The sequence below is a fragment of the Micropterus salmoides genome, unplaced genomic scaffold (genome assembly GCF_014851395.1).
Source record: "Micropterus salmoides isolate LMB-PRFRI ecotype aquatic unplaced genomic scaffold, ASM1485139v1 Ms_hic_scaffold_13, whole genome shotgun sequence".
Taxonomy (NCBI): Eukaryota; Metazoa; Chordata; class Actinopteri; order Centrarchiformes; family Centrarchidae; genus Micropterus; species Micropterus salmoides.
Window position 1 is genome coordinate 13246909 of NW_024040374.1, and position 12058 is coordinate 13258966.

The following is a 12058-nucleotide window of genomic DNA, read 5'->3' on the forward strand; positions in this document are numbered from 1 at the left end:
ATATATATATATATATATGATATAGTATATATATATATATATATATATATATATATATATATATACACACACAGAAACCTTGTATAAGCAGTGTAACTGAAGTATCAATAAAGTGAATGAACTGATTAAAAAATGCACTTGATGATGTTTTTCTCAGTGTCTGTGCTATATTTTTGCTTCTGTTTCTTACTTATTCTGTTGATGCCATGTTTAGCTGATTGCTTTTTGCATGATTCATGTTCATGTGGCAATTTCCTATATTTGAAGTGTTTCCAATGCATTTGGATTTTGGAAACTACCTGTGTGTTAGTACATTTCCCTTGTGTGCTTGAATGACATAAACTAGAGTTGTACTCTAACTGATCCCATTACAATGATTCCCTTGTGTGAAATATTTGCATAGATTAAGGCTTTTTTAATGCTTACATTAGACCTGTATGAACTTGAGGTGAGACCTCTATAGTTTCTCTAAAATATTCCTTTCTAAGCTCTTTCAAGAAGATGTCCTAAATTGGTTGCTTTCTCTGGAAATCTTTATGAAACTAAGGGGTCCATAAAATAAGGTTTTAACTAGAACAATAGCTATCAAATAGATTGGAGAATGGACTCACAACACGTGATTTTGCTCATCCTTATTTAAGTAACATTTGCAAAAACAGTATACAGTATAAAAATACATTGACAATATTTGCTTACAAAATACATTCATGTAAAATCTAAATAGATTACAGATAAGGAGGCAGAAAATCTGACAAAAAAACAGATTTACTCTTTGGAACCAATGAGGTCAAGACACAAACTTGATTGAAAAAAAATAAAACTTAAAAGCTACATGTTTACTTCCCACTCCTGAAAAAGGTACAGCTTCTTTATGATTTCCTGTAAGGTCTGCTGGTGTTGCAGCTTGGCATGGCACGATGGCTCGTAGTTCAGGTTTCTATTATTGTCATATAGTCATTTATTCCATCCGGACAGTGACAATCATGTACATCAACAGCTTTGTGTCCTGCCTGAGTGTCCGCAAGCTAAATTGTGAGACGTCAGCCTGCTTGCTTGTTTCAAGTTATTCTGGCTTAAGCCTTAGATGAATGTGTAACTAATAAAATACAGCTCCTTGCAAATGTTTGACAGCTCTGAGTGAGCAGGGTTTGTGTTTAACTTTAGAAAATGACTAACTAATGGAAGAACTAGTTAGTGCAAGTTAGTAGTCATGTTACAAGTACAAGCTTTAAATAGTCTTTATGAAATAAATGCTGATGGCTCCACAAACAGTTTCAAGGAGTGTTTCTTGCGCATGTGTGCATATTTGCATGTGTTCTAGCCTGCAATGCCTGCCTGTTTGTTAATTTGTATTTGGATAAGAGCTACTACATGCATATTTAAGCCTACATTTTGGGTTACAAGCTCATGTGTATGAGTGCTCAAGATGAGTATATTTCACACATACAGTGCAGTGTATGTTTATCCCTGCATTCTGACTTTGAGTGTGCATGTTCATTAAATGTCGGTATTGCTGCATGCATACAATGTATTCATGTATGTGTGCGCATGTTTGGGTGTCATCTGAGTAACCAGAGGAGGCCAAGCAGGCCAATCAGGAGGCTGGAGGGTGTGTTCACACACCCGCTTGAGGCGTGGCGGTGGGGGTGAGGAGGGCAGTTTGTGTAGGGCTCTAAGCAAGCAGCGTAGGCCATGACGTGTGCCACATAGTTCTGCTCTTTCACCCCATGGAAGAGGTGAGCCATTGGGCCTTTGGCATAGATAGCCACGTCCTCACCGCCATGCGTCTCTGAATCTAGTGGGACGGCAGCCTGCTGCATGTACTCCTCATCGTCTGGGGGAAAAAAACAAGTGTAAAATGTAACCAGGCAACTCTCTGCTTGGATCATCAACTGTTAATACAAAACATATGCTTTAGTAGATTAGAGTCATCTCAAGTTAACCATGATGTCAGTCCAGATTAACTTTATTCTTTTTGACTGTGCCACCTGCAACCCAGTAGACTATTTACTACATTTACTATATCACTGTTTGCTCCCAGCACTGGGCCATACATATAAAATTTTTGCCTACAAATGGAATAACCTTCCTGCCTTTGCCACATCAACATAAAGGGCCTTTAACTATTGCTTTAACAATAGATTCTACTGGATTCCTTTTGTTGTTCAGTGCAAACACTCCAGATAGCATTATTGGATAGCTTTAAGATTACATTCACCTCATTGATGTTTTTGTGACTGTTCTGCCCATAAAATGGTGTTTTGCACATTTTCTGTAATTTACCTAATTACACTTAATTACACCATTTGGAAAACCCTGAAGGTAGCTCAAGTCCTTCTGATAAAATTACAGCATTTACTGCCTGACTTTTTTAAAGTGAGTACTGACAGATTACATAACTTTTTCCTCCCCAAAAACAAACACACAGTGAAAGAAAACACAGTAAACACAGTATTGTGGTTTGATTATTTCAAAATTTGAAGGAAACTTGAATGATATGCTGATCATACATAAATTTCTCTAACAAACATTGCAATATGTTTTTGGCCTCCTCAGCATATAGAGAGTGACTCTTTCAGTGGTTCATTTTTCTCCACATGGATACACAAAGTTTCAGACATAAATCTCTCATTTGTAATTGCAATGTTTACATAAGGTGCCAGATGAGTGTGCTCTTTTGAAACAGCACTCCTGGTTCCAAAAACATAAAGTGATGCCAGTCCATTCAAAAGGACTAAATTGGGAGTTTTAAAAGTTCAATCATCCCTGTATAGAAGTATTTCCACCTTCAAGTATACACACTCATGTAATGACTAAAGTGAATGGTGCATAACAAGAGGGGGAAGAACTGGATCATTGCTATCCAGTGTTCCACAAAGAAATACAAATAGCTTTTTTTAAGTACAGTTATATGTACACAGTGAGGCCTGTGTAGAGAACAGAACAGAGGAAAGCACAGTGAATGCCATAACATATTTAATCTTTGCTTTTCAGAGAAAAACACAGGAATGAGTCAGCCGTAACCACATCAGTTCATGCTGTCTGTACACACATCAGCCCAGACGGTTGTCGCATCTGAAAGACATTAGTTTGTACTTACAGTAATCCACCATTGTGATGTTCCCTCTGGTTCCATTTATATGCACATAACCAGGGCCGTTGGCATACAGGATGCTGGTGAAGGGCATTTTGTCATCAGCTTTCTTTGGTGCCAGACCTGAATGACAAATAATGGCAGAGAAGGTGGGAAACAAAACATTGGTCACAGTATCTTATACATAGAGCCGAACAAGCACACAGACTCACATGTACTTTATGAGACAAAAAACTGAAGCTTTTAACATGCAAGTTAGTCTTAAATAGTATTTAATTAACTACATATATGAATGTTAAAAACCGGTCATTCTAGGGTAGTTCTAGGGTAATTTTCCAAATCTACTCTTTCTACTCTTTTTACTTCTCTTTTACTACTTTCTCCCCCTGTACTTGTAATGTTTCTAAATATGATTTTCATGGTAATATCAATCTGGACTGCATTCAATCTGGTATTTGAACCATACCAAAGATGGGATTCCCTCGGGGTGTACTACCACCAAAGGTGAATACGTGGGAGTGGTCAGCAGTGACCACAGTGAGAGTATCGGATTCCCTGGTAAGCCGCTCAGCGCGCTGAATGGCTCGGTCGAACATTACAGCTTCTGTCAGTGCCAGTTTGGCAATGCCGTCATGGTGGCCATGATCAATTCTCCCTCGTAACAGAACGACACAAAAGAAGTTAATTAGACCTGGCCTGAAACATCTGACCAATACATTTCCACAAGACTCATTTTAGCAGTAGCTAAAAGGAAAATGCCTTATTGACGGTGCAATCTATTGTTTTTGCCTTACATTCTTCAATCAACTGTAAAGACAACTTTTTTTTTTTTTAGTACAAGAACGAATCCCCTCGTTTACATTGACAGTCATGTATTCTTCAAATCTCCATCAGGTTCAAAATTTGATTTTAAGGGCCTAAAGTTCATGGCCATAATTCAGATGCTCATAGTGACATGCTTGATGAGATTTTAAATTAGAAGACTGTTGATATGGTACTCATCTTCCACAAACAGGAAGTATCCCTTGGGATTCTTGCTGAGGATTTGTATGGCCTTCTCTGTCATCTCCACAATGGAGGGGTCACGTGTGCTGTTCCGGAAAACCTCAAATCTCATGTCCTTTGGCTCAAACAGACCTGGAAGCACCAAAACATTTTTTTTAAGGGTGCTGTAGATTTTATTTTTTAATGACTTTGGCAGTGTAAGGTGGTAATGATGAGTTAAATCTAAACAGGCAGAGCTTAAGAACACAGTGAGAGAAAAAAGAATGAAGGCCAAGTTAAAGAGGAAAATAATATATACTGTGAAAGCAATATTGCAAACTGTGCAAGACAAACAATTCTGTTGCATCTGTATTACTGTGATATGCATGATCACAGCATGGTTTTTATCACTGTAGTTAGTGGGGGATCATCACTATGTACCCCTGGTCCTATGAGGGTATGTGTCTCTTAATATAAATTAATATTGTAAGAGACTGGTACGGGCTAACTTTGCAGTTCAAATTGCAACAGAACTTAAGGGAGATTGAAGTTTCAAATGCACTTTGAATGGTAAAAATCTGTTTGGCCACTGTGGAGATATCAATGTCTAAAGGCAAGAAAACTATCTTGCGTCAGCAAGTTGTATAAGCTGTAGGTGGGTAATTTAAACATACTGACGCAGGGAAACATACATTCAGCATTTCACCTAGGTAAATACATCGCAGAGAAAACAAAAAACCCTTTGAAAGGTCTCCTCATAGTGTCATTTCCACAGGATATTGAGATGTGGAACATAGGACCCTGGGAGCATAGACACACCGTTATCAGAGGTGATCATACCAGCTAACCAGAATTTACAATGCAATTTACAGTAATAACTACTCTACATGGCTGGAAAGATGAAAGCTGACCTTAGTGGAATTCTCTTGTTTCTAAGCCACTGAGAAGGTTGCATAACTTAGATAAGAGGTTTATCTGTTAATGCCTGAGTAACATAGACACAGAGGTCCAAATATTGTGCATGTACATAATGTGTGTGCATTGTTGTTTTTTTCTGCCTGTCTATCAGTCTTTTGTACTGTATCTATGGTGTCAGTGTGTGCTTTATATACTGCTGTAAATATATACTGCATCTGTCTGCGTTAACACATCTATACCCACCCATTAGCCGGTCAGTATTTTTAGCATTTATCTCGTCAAACTCCTTCCTGTTCCAAACGTAGCGTGACTTCTTGTTCTAAAAAACAAACCAGAGGACACTTAAATATATGACTCACATTTTAAAATATATGGAAAAATCCTACAGCCATGTTATTTAATCCTACTGGTTTAGCCTTCAGCCACACATCAATGAGGTTCCTCTTGTCTTTCCGGTCCCCCTTGCGAGAGCTGGAGGTAGGGTACTCGGGGTCTGGGGTGCCTTTTGGTGTCATGTACATCCTACCTCCCCCTAGAATGACCTTAAAGAGACACCAGCCAGAATGGGATCATATTTATGATGGTCATTATACTGAAGAATTATACTGCCTTAACAATAGAGGAACATGTTTTTCACAGAAACTATTGTTTTTTTAATAATCACAACTTAACTTAATTCACCTTGCATCTCATGTGCAAATAATGGAAAAAATTTTAACCAGCTAGGCTCTATGAGTTGTGAGGATAAAGATGGAAAATGAAAATGACTGGAAGAGTACAGTATGCTGATATGTGGGATGAGATTTTAAATGCTAATTATCTGGGTAAATTACATGAGTGTTTCGTTGGTGTGACCTAAGTAAGTAATTATCAGTTCTGGATGTCCATGTCTTAGACCATATTTGGTGCAGTGTGAAGATAAAGATGAAAACTTATTACTTTTTAAATGGATATTGTTAAGCTGGACAAAATCTGAAAGCAAGTTAGTGGATGCATCCCTTGTATGAACTCTTTTTCTTTCCACCTTCTCTCTCAGTCATGTTTCCTACAACTGTCTTATAATGTCTTAATCAAACAGTTAAACAATCAAAGTCATTGTGCACTCATTGCACTTTGCAGATTACATGAGTCATATTCTAATAACAAAAAAAACTAATTTACTTAATTTACTGCTAAGCAATATTCTGTAAGGTTACATTACAGTACATGCAGACTATTTCCTAGCTGTTCCTTATCCATCTGAAAACAAAACATCAAATCATCAAAGGACAAACTACTACTGTAGATAAGCACTATACTCTCTTTCACGTGTGTAGTGACCCTTTTGAGAGTAGTACAGTCAGTTACAGTACAATGTGTTTCAAATTGAACTTGAACCTATTAATCAAATATAATTTTTCAGTATAAAAAAAGTGGCAAACAGAATTGTTGTTACGTACATCAATGTCAACGTTAGTGACAAGTTGGGTTGCAATGTCAACACAGCCTTGTTTGTGGGCACTGGAAGGAAGATCTGCATCACTGTACCAACTGCGGCTGACAGAGTGGGCATAAGCAGCAGCTGGGGAAGCATGCTGGACACGGGTGGTGGTCACTATACCTACTGATTTACCTGGACAACAGAGAGACACACCCAAATCAGAAATATAGACAATAGCACACAATGTGAAAGATTTTTCTTGGGATTTTTGTACAAATTACCAACTAACAAATAATACTGGGACCTTAATTATGCACATTGGAATTTTACTTTATGTTATGTTCTTTAATATTCTTGGGCACAGAGCTGCTCTGGAGGTAGAAATAAGGACACTGGCTCAGTCATTAATGGCCCTACAGTCTACGTTGTTTAAATAACGACACCCAGTGGAAGAGGTACAGTAGGAGTTAAGAGAGGTTCCAGTTAAGCATGTAGCTTATTGCTCTCTAGAAAAGCTTGTTAGCACAGCAATGAACAAGTTAAAATCACTGCTTTTTAAATATATTTTGTATTTTCATGCTTTCAGTGTATGCCAGTCTAATTGCCAATCAAATTTAATAATCAAATTAAATTAATTAATTAAAATCCTGATTAACTTTCCCTTGGAAAACTTTGCTTTTTTGTCTCCACTTAAACTTTAACAATGCAATACTGCCTCCTGGAAACTTTATATAATTTAAACTTAATGGCTTCATAAAAAAATGTCTAAGCATATAACTCAAGTAACTTTCAAACACATTACAATAGCTATCCAAGTACTTATACTATTATATCTATGATACTCCACCATGTAGTGCGCTGACATAATGACACAGAGATGCATAAAGACTATTTATAGACAAAAAAACATGTAGAAAACTGAACATAAAACATAACTCATACATCCCGCTGCTAAACATATTGAGTATATGTCTTAGAATGGACACTAATCATCCCTCCCACATGAATCATAAACATGCCTTGACTCACAAACGGACAGTTGATCAAATGATAAACCCTGTGCATACGGTACACAGGACCACAGGCACAAAAATTGTCATACTCTGAACACACTGAACTATAACTCAAGTTGTAGGGAACATGCCTATCAAGATGATTGTTTTATTTCTCATATTTTATTTCAAGATATGGTCATTGCATATCTTGAGATAAGAATGCAATATAAACCAGCTGGCCTTTCACAGCACCCTCACTACTTAGCCATGCCATGTCTTTACCTTGTGCTTTTGCACGTCGTAGTACTGAGTAGACCTCGTTGCCGAAGGTGGTGTTACATTCGTAGGCCACTGCTTTAGCGCTCAGCCCTACTGTTTTAGAGTTGGCCTTCACCCCACAGTGGTAGGCTGTAGCCGTGCTAGCACTGTCTGCTACTTGCTTATCCACACTGTAGGTCTGTGGAGCAGAAACACAGACACCATAAAAGACAGGAAATAAACGGATATTTATAGTAGTATTTCCCTTTCTATAGTATAGGTTTAGACACACTCTCACTCACACTTACTGTAAGGTACAATAATTTAGGGATTATACCAGTAGCTGAATCCAACCTTTATCTGACTTTAAATCTGTTTTCACTGTTTCTACCATTTACCATTTACTACCACGTTGATTTTAGCAAAATCCCTTGTAAATCCTTTCAGGGCATGAGAACTTCAGTGGAAGTGGAACTGTATGAGGCAAGGTGCCAAGTGACTGACCCACCCTTCTTTATACTGGGATAATCATCTGCAGCGCATCTCCCTCTCTTTCTCTTTTTTCTCCTTCTCTCTCCATGTGTCACACTGTTTACCAAGCAACCACAGACACATACATGTACACACACGAACAAGTATATTACTATCTGTATATAGTATCTTTGATATGTGCTTAATTATTACTTTTCCATTAATATTAATTTGTCCTTTTGTCCAATTAGAATAACAAAAAGGCTAATACAAATCCATTGTTTTTAAGGAGAATCTATCACTCTGAATAGCCATAATAAATACATATACTGTAATCAGGTGGGATCATGTACAGGTAATTACTGGTAAATTCTGAACATTTTATTTATATTCCAAATGATAATTGAAAAGCACCAACGGTGCAGACACAAATCAGTTGGAAAAAAATCTAGTATTTAGGGTACAAGGTACAAGGTCAATTATTTCGTCATGTTTCAACAGGGTTGTAAAAAGATATGCAGTTTGTAGTTCCTTTTATGCTATAAAAAGCAAACGATATATACAAAAAATGTATCTTGCATCATGCAGTGCTGAAATAGATACATGATAAAATGACATGTGTACTGAGTGCATGGGCAGAGTGCGCGCAGGTAGGCAAGTAGGCAGGTAGGCCAGCCAATCATTTCAATCAGAACAAATAAAATGATTTTTTTTTTTTTTTTTGTGTAAGAGCATTTGATTTATTGATTGCTGCTGAGATGTAAAGAGAATTTCAACAAATATAACAAAAAATACTTCTGAAATAAATTCCCTAGCTTTAAATTACACGATGAAACCCTGCTGGCTTTATAAAATTAAAATTTGTATTGTAGTCTACACTAATTAGTGGATGAACCATTACTAATGAACTACAGGTCAACAGTGTTTTTACCTTTGACAGGGCCACATACGGGAAGCTGTCCATGGCCAGCATTGTCTCCTCCCCTGATCGGCCCTCCATCTGACCTCGCAGGATTCGAGCTGCCGACACTGTAGACACGCCCATCCCTGGGAGACAATGTTTGACAGATGAAGGTTCACTGATATGGTCCGTCTATATTTCTTTAGCTTCACAATCTCAGTACTGACATACTGAACGACATAAACAATGATTTGGAAATCTGTATTCTTTTCTTTTTTTTTTTTTTAAACAAAAAAGGAAATCTGTATTCTGAATGCGTTCACATTAAATTAAGATTTTTTTTCTGTTTTGATACCACAGAGCCCAGAATACTGCTCTCTGTTCAGTTGGGGAACAATTCCTAAATCCAGACCATAAATATTAAAATGTGTTTGTTTGAAAATGGACAAAACATTTACGGCAGTGGTTTTGTGGCTTGTTTTATCTCTTCCTGGGGTTAAATATTGGATTTGACCCCTGATTTTGAAAACCATACTTTACGAAGCCCATGTCACTGTCATGCACTCAACTCTCCCTTTAACATCACAGTCATAAATCTGAGAACATGCTCTGGGTAGGGCATTACTGGAGAGATGCACAAAGAAAACTCAGCCTCGACCACCCAGAAATGTGACTCAGTAGGTCTGATTTAAACCAGATATTCTAGTGTTAGCAGGAAAAACACTCTTAAATCTTTGTGCCTTTAAACATTCTCATGCCTCACCAGCTGTAAATATACCACACAAGTAACAATTAACGTGAACAATTTTCCAATCAAATCAATCCAGATGGAAACTTTCCCCAACTGGTATAGCCGTCCCTTTGCCATACAACACACTGCTAAAGGAGGAGACATGTAGCATGTCAGGAGTGGTTCTCCAGGGAGAGCCACCCCCTGCAGTAATTGGGATTGCCACCTCAAAGGCACTCTGTGAAGTGTTTGACCACTAGAAACATTGATAATTGTAATGGAGAAATGTTTTTACGAGTAGGTCCCCATTCTGTAATCATGCACACACATGGTGCCAACAAATGTGGGGATGAAGAAGAAGACTGCTAGCAAGATGTAAAAACAAAATTTCTAAAAAGATCAGCTCTTGCATGTTTTGTGAGGAAGAAAATGCAGGCAACATGTAAGTTAGACTTCAAGGATACACACAATGTATTTTGGTTTGCAACACTCAATATATATAACTTTAAATTTTTTGATTTAATTGTCAGTCCACCTCCTAAGCGAGTCAGTCACTGTAAGTGACCCCTTTCACATTGCCAGAGAAAAATCATCTTTGCGATGAAGGAAACAGCGCTGCCTGTAGGTAGGAGATGAGATGTGAACTCCACAAGTGATCAATGTCACACTACTTCTGTCTTTCTATTTCAGTCATTACTCTCAACTCTGTCATTCCCACCTAAACATAATCTATTTAAAGCATTTGCAGAAATGACTAATGCTGACATAAGTTTTATTACAACCACTGGCTCATCGGCTATTACAAATCTAGACACGTCTGCAATGCAACTCACACAGTCCGCTGTCCTAGCCACTTCCCTCAGTCAATTCTAAGCACAGCAAACATACTGTAACTGAACACACTTGAGCAATGCCTTGCATTGCATATTGGGCTGTATTTGTCAAGGAGGCTGAAAACAGTAGCCTTTTGTGTTCAAACTTCAACCCCAGCTAAGTCAGTATTGAAGATATGCTGGAATGGATTCCATAATGATAACATGACCTACCGTCTCCAAGGAACAGGATGATGTTCTTGGCCTGGTGGTGGCGAGGGCGGAGTTTCAGTGCAGCATCCAGTGTTGCCCTAGCCTGAGCATCCCAATAGGCTGGTTCCTTCTCAAGATCATATAATGCTGCTCGGTGGAAACACATACATAGATTATTATGTGAGAATTATATGGGTATGTTGGTGGATGGATGTGAGCAGATCTTAATCATTTAGCAGGAAGAGAACCAGGTACGTGTGTGATTTTGACTGCTTAGTATTTGTGGGTGTGTGCTTTTTGCATGTGTGGAATGGTAAAGCTCCAGTTCAGAGCAGCTTCAGGTGAATTCAAGTGTGTCTATGAGTGCCTGCACACTCATGCACTTCTCTCTGCCTTTTTCTGACACTTTGAATTATATTTGGCCTAGGGTTAGATCAAGAGAAGAGGTTTCTCAAGAGGTGTCAAAAATGACAGAGGACATCCAAGAAGACACTTTGGTTTCTGTCTATTCATGCCCACTGAGGGTCTTACTGTGAAGGAAGTCAAACAGGAGAATTCCTCCGGCCACACACCAAAACAACGGAAAGACAAAAAGTCCATCCCACATTTTACATAAACTAGTAGAGACAGGCAAAAAATATACTCACACACGCTTTTGTGCATCTACACTGACACAGACTCTAACACTACTACGCCTACACACCTGAGTTTGTCAACCAATTTCTCAAGCAAAGTTTGTCCTCACACACTCACCCTTTCTTAGGTTGAGGTTACCTGCTTAAGTCTCCCTGCTCGTCCATTTGTCTGCCCACAAAGTGTTACTAATGTCCCAACAGCAGGCAGCAATAATAACTCTGTCGTCTCCTCACCTTGGCTCTGTGTAGCAGCCCAGCCCATAGCCAAGAGTATGGGGCCCAGGAGGATGAGCAGGAGACTGGGGGGCCCTGCAATGTTGCATCTGCATCTCTAATCGGCACGACCTGGAAGCTGGAGAGGTTGACACAGCCGGCTTTCAGAGTAGCACACAGAGACTGAAAGGCAGACGCACAGGCAGAGAGTGAGTGCTGCTGCTAAGACCTCCGGCCCAGCCTTTTTAAAGCCCCACTGGGTGTGCAGTAAGGAAGGGCCAACGCCAGCTCATAGGCTCAGAGTCACAAAAGAGGGAAGAGAAAATGTGAGAGAAAAAGCCAGAGGAGAGAGAGAAAAAGAGACAGAGAAGCTGGGACCACACAAGAGCACCGTAGCATCCCAGCACCCCTACT

The 12058-nt window shown here is 38.8% G+C and overlaps 1 protein-coding gene across 1 annotated transcript; it reads right to left on the reverse strand.

Annotated features, from left to right (window-relative positions):
• Positions 1-620: 620 nt before the first annotated feature.
• On the reverse strand, positions 621-11760 carry alpi.1 (alkaline phosphatase, intestinal, tandem duplicate 1). The gene is given in 12 exon segments (XM_038715644.1): positions 621-1834; positions 3101-3217; positions 3561-3752; positions 4097-4231; positions 5240-5315; positions 5404-5538; positions 6436-6608; positions 7694-7868; positions 9072-9187; positions 10818-10943; positions 11666-11735; positions 11737-11760. Coding segments are annotated over 12 exon segments (1614 nt in total). The 3' UTR covers positions 621-1559.
• Between the last annotated feature and the right edge of the window lie 298 nt (positions 11761-12058).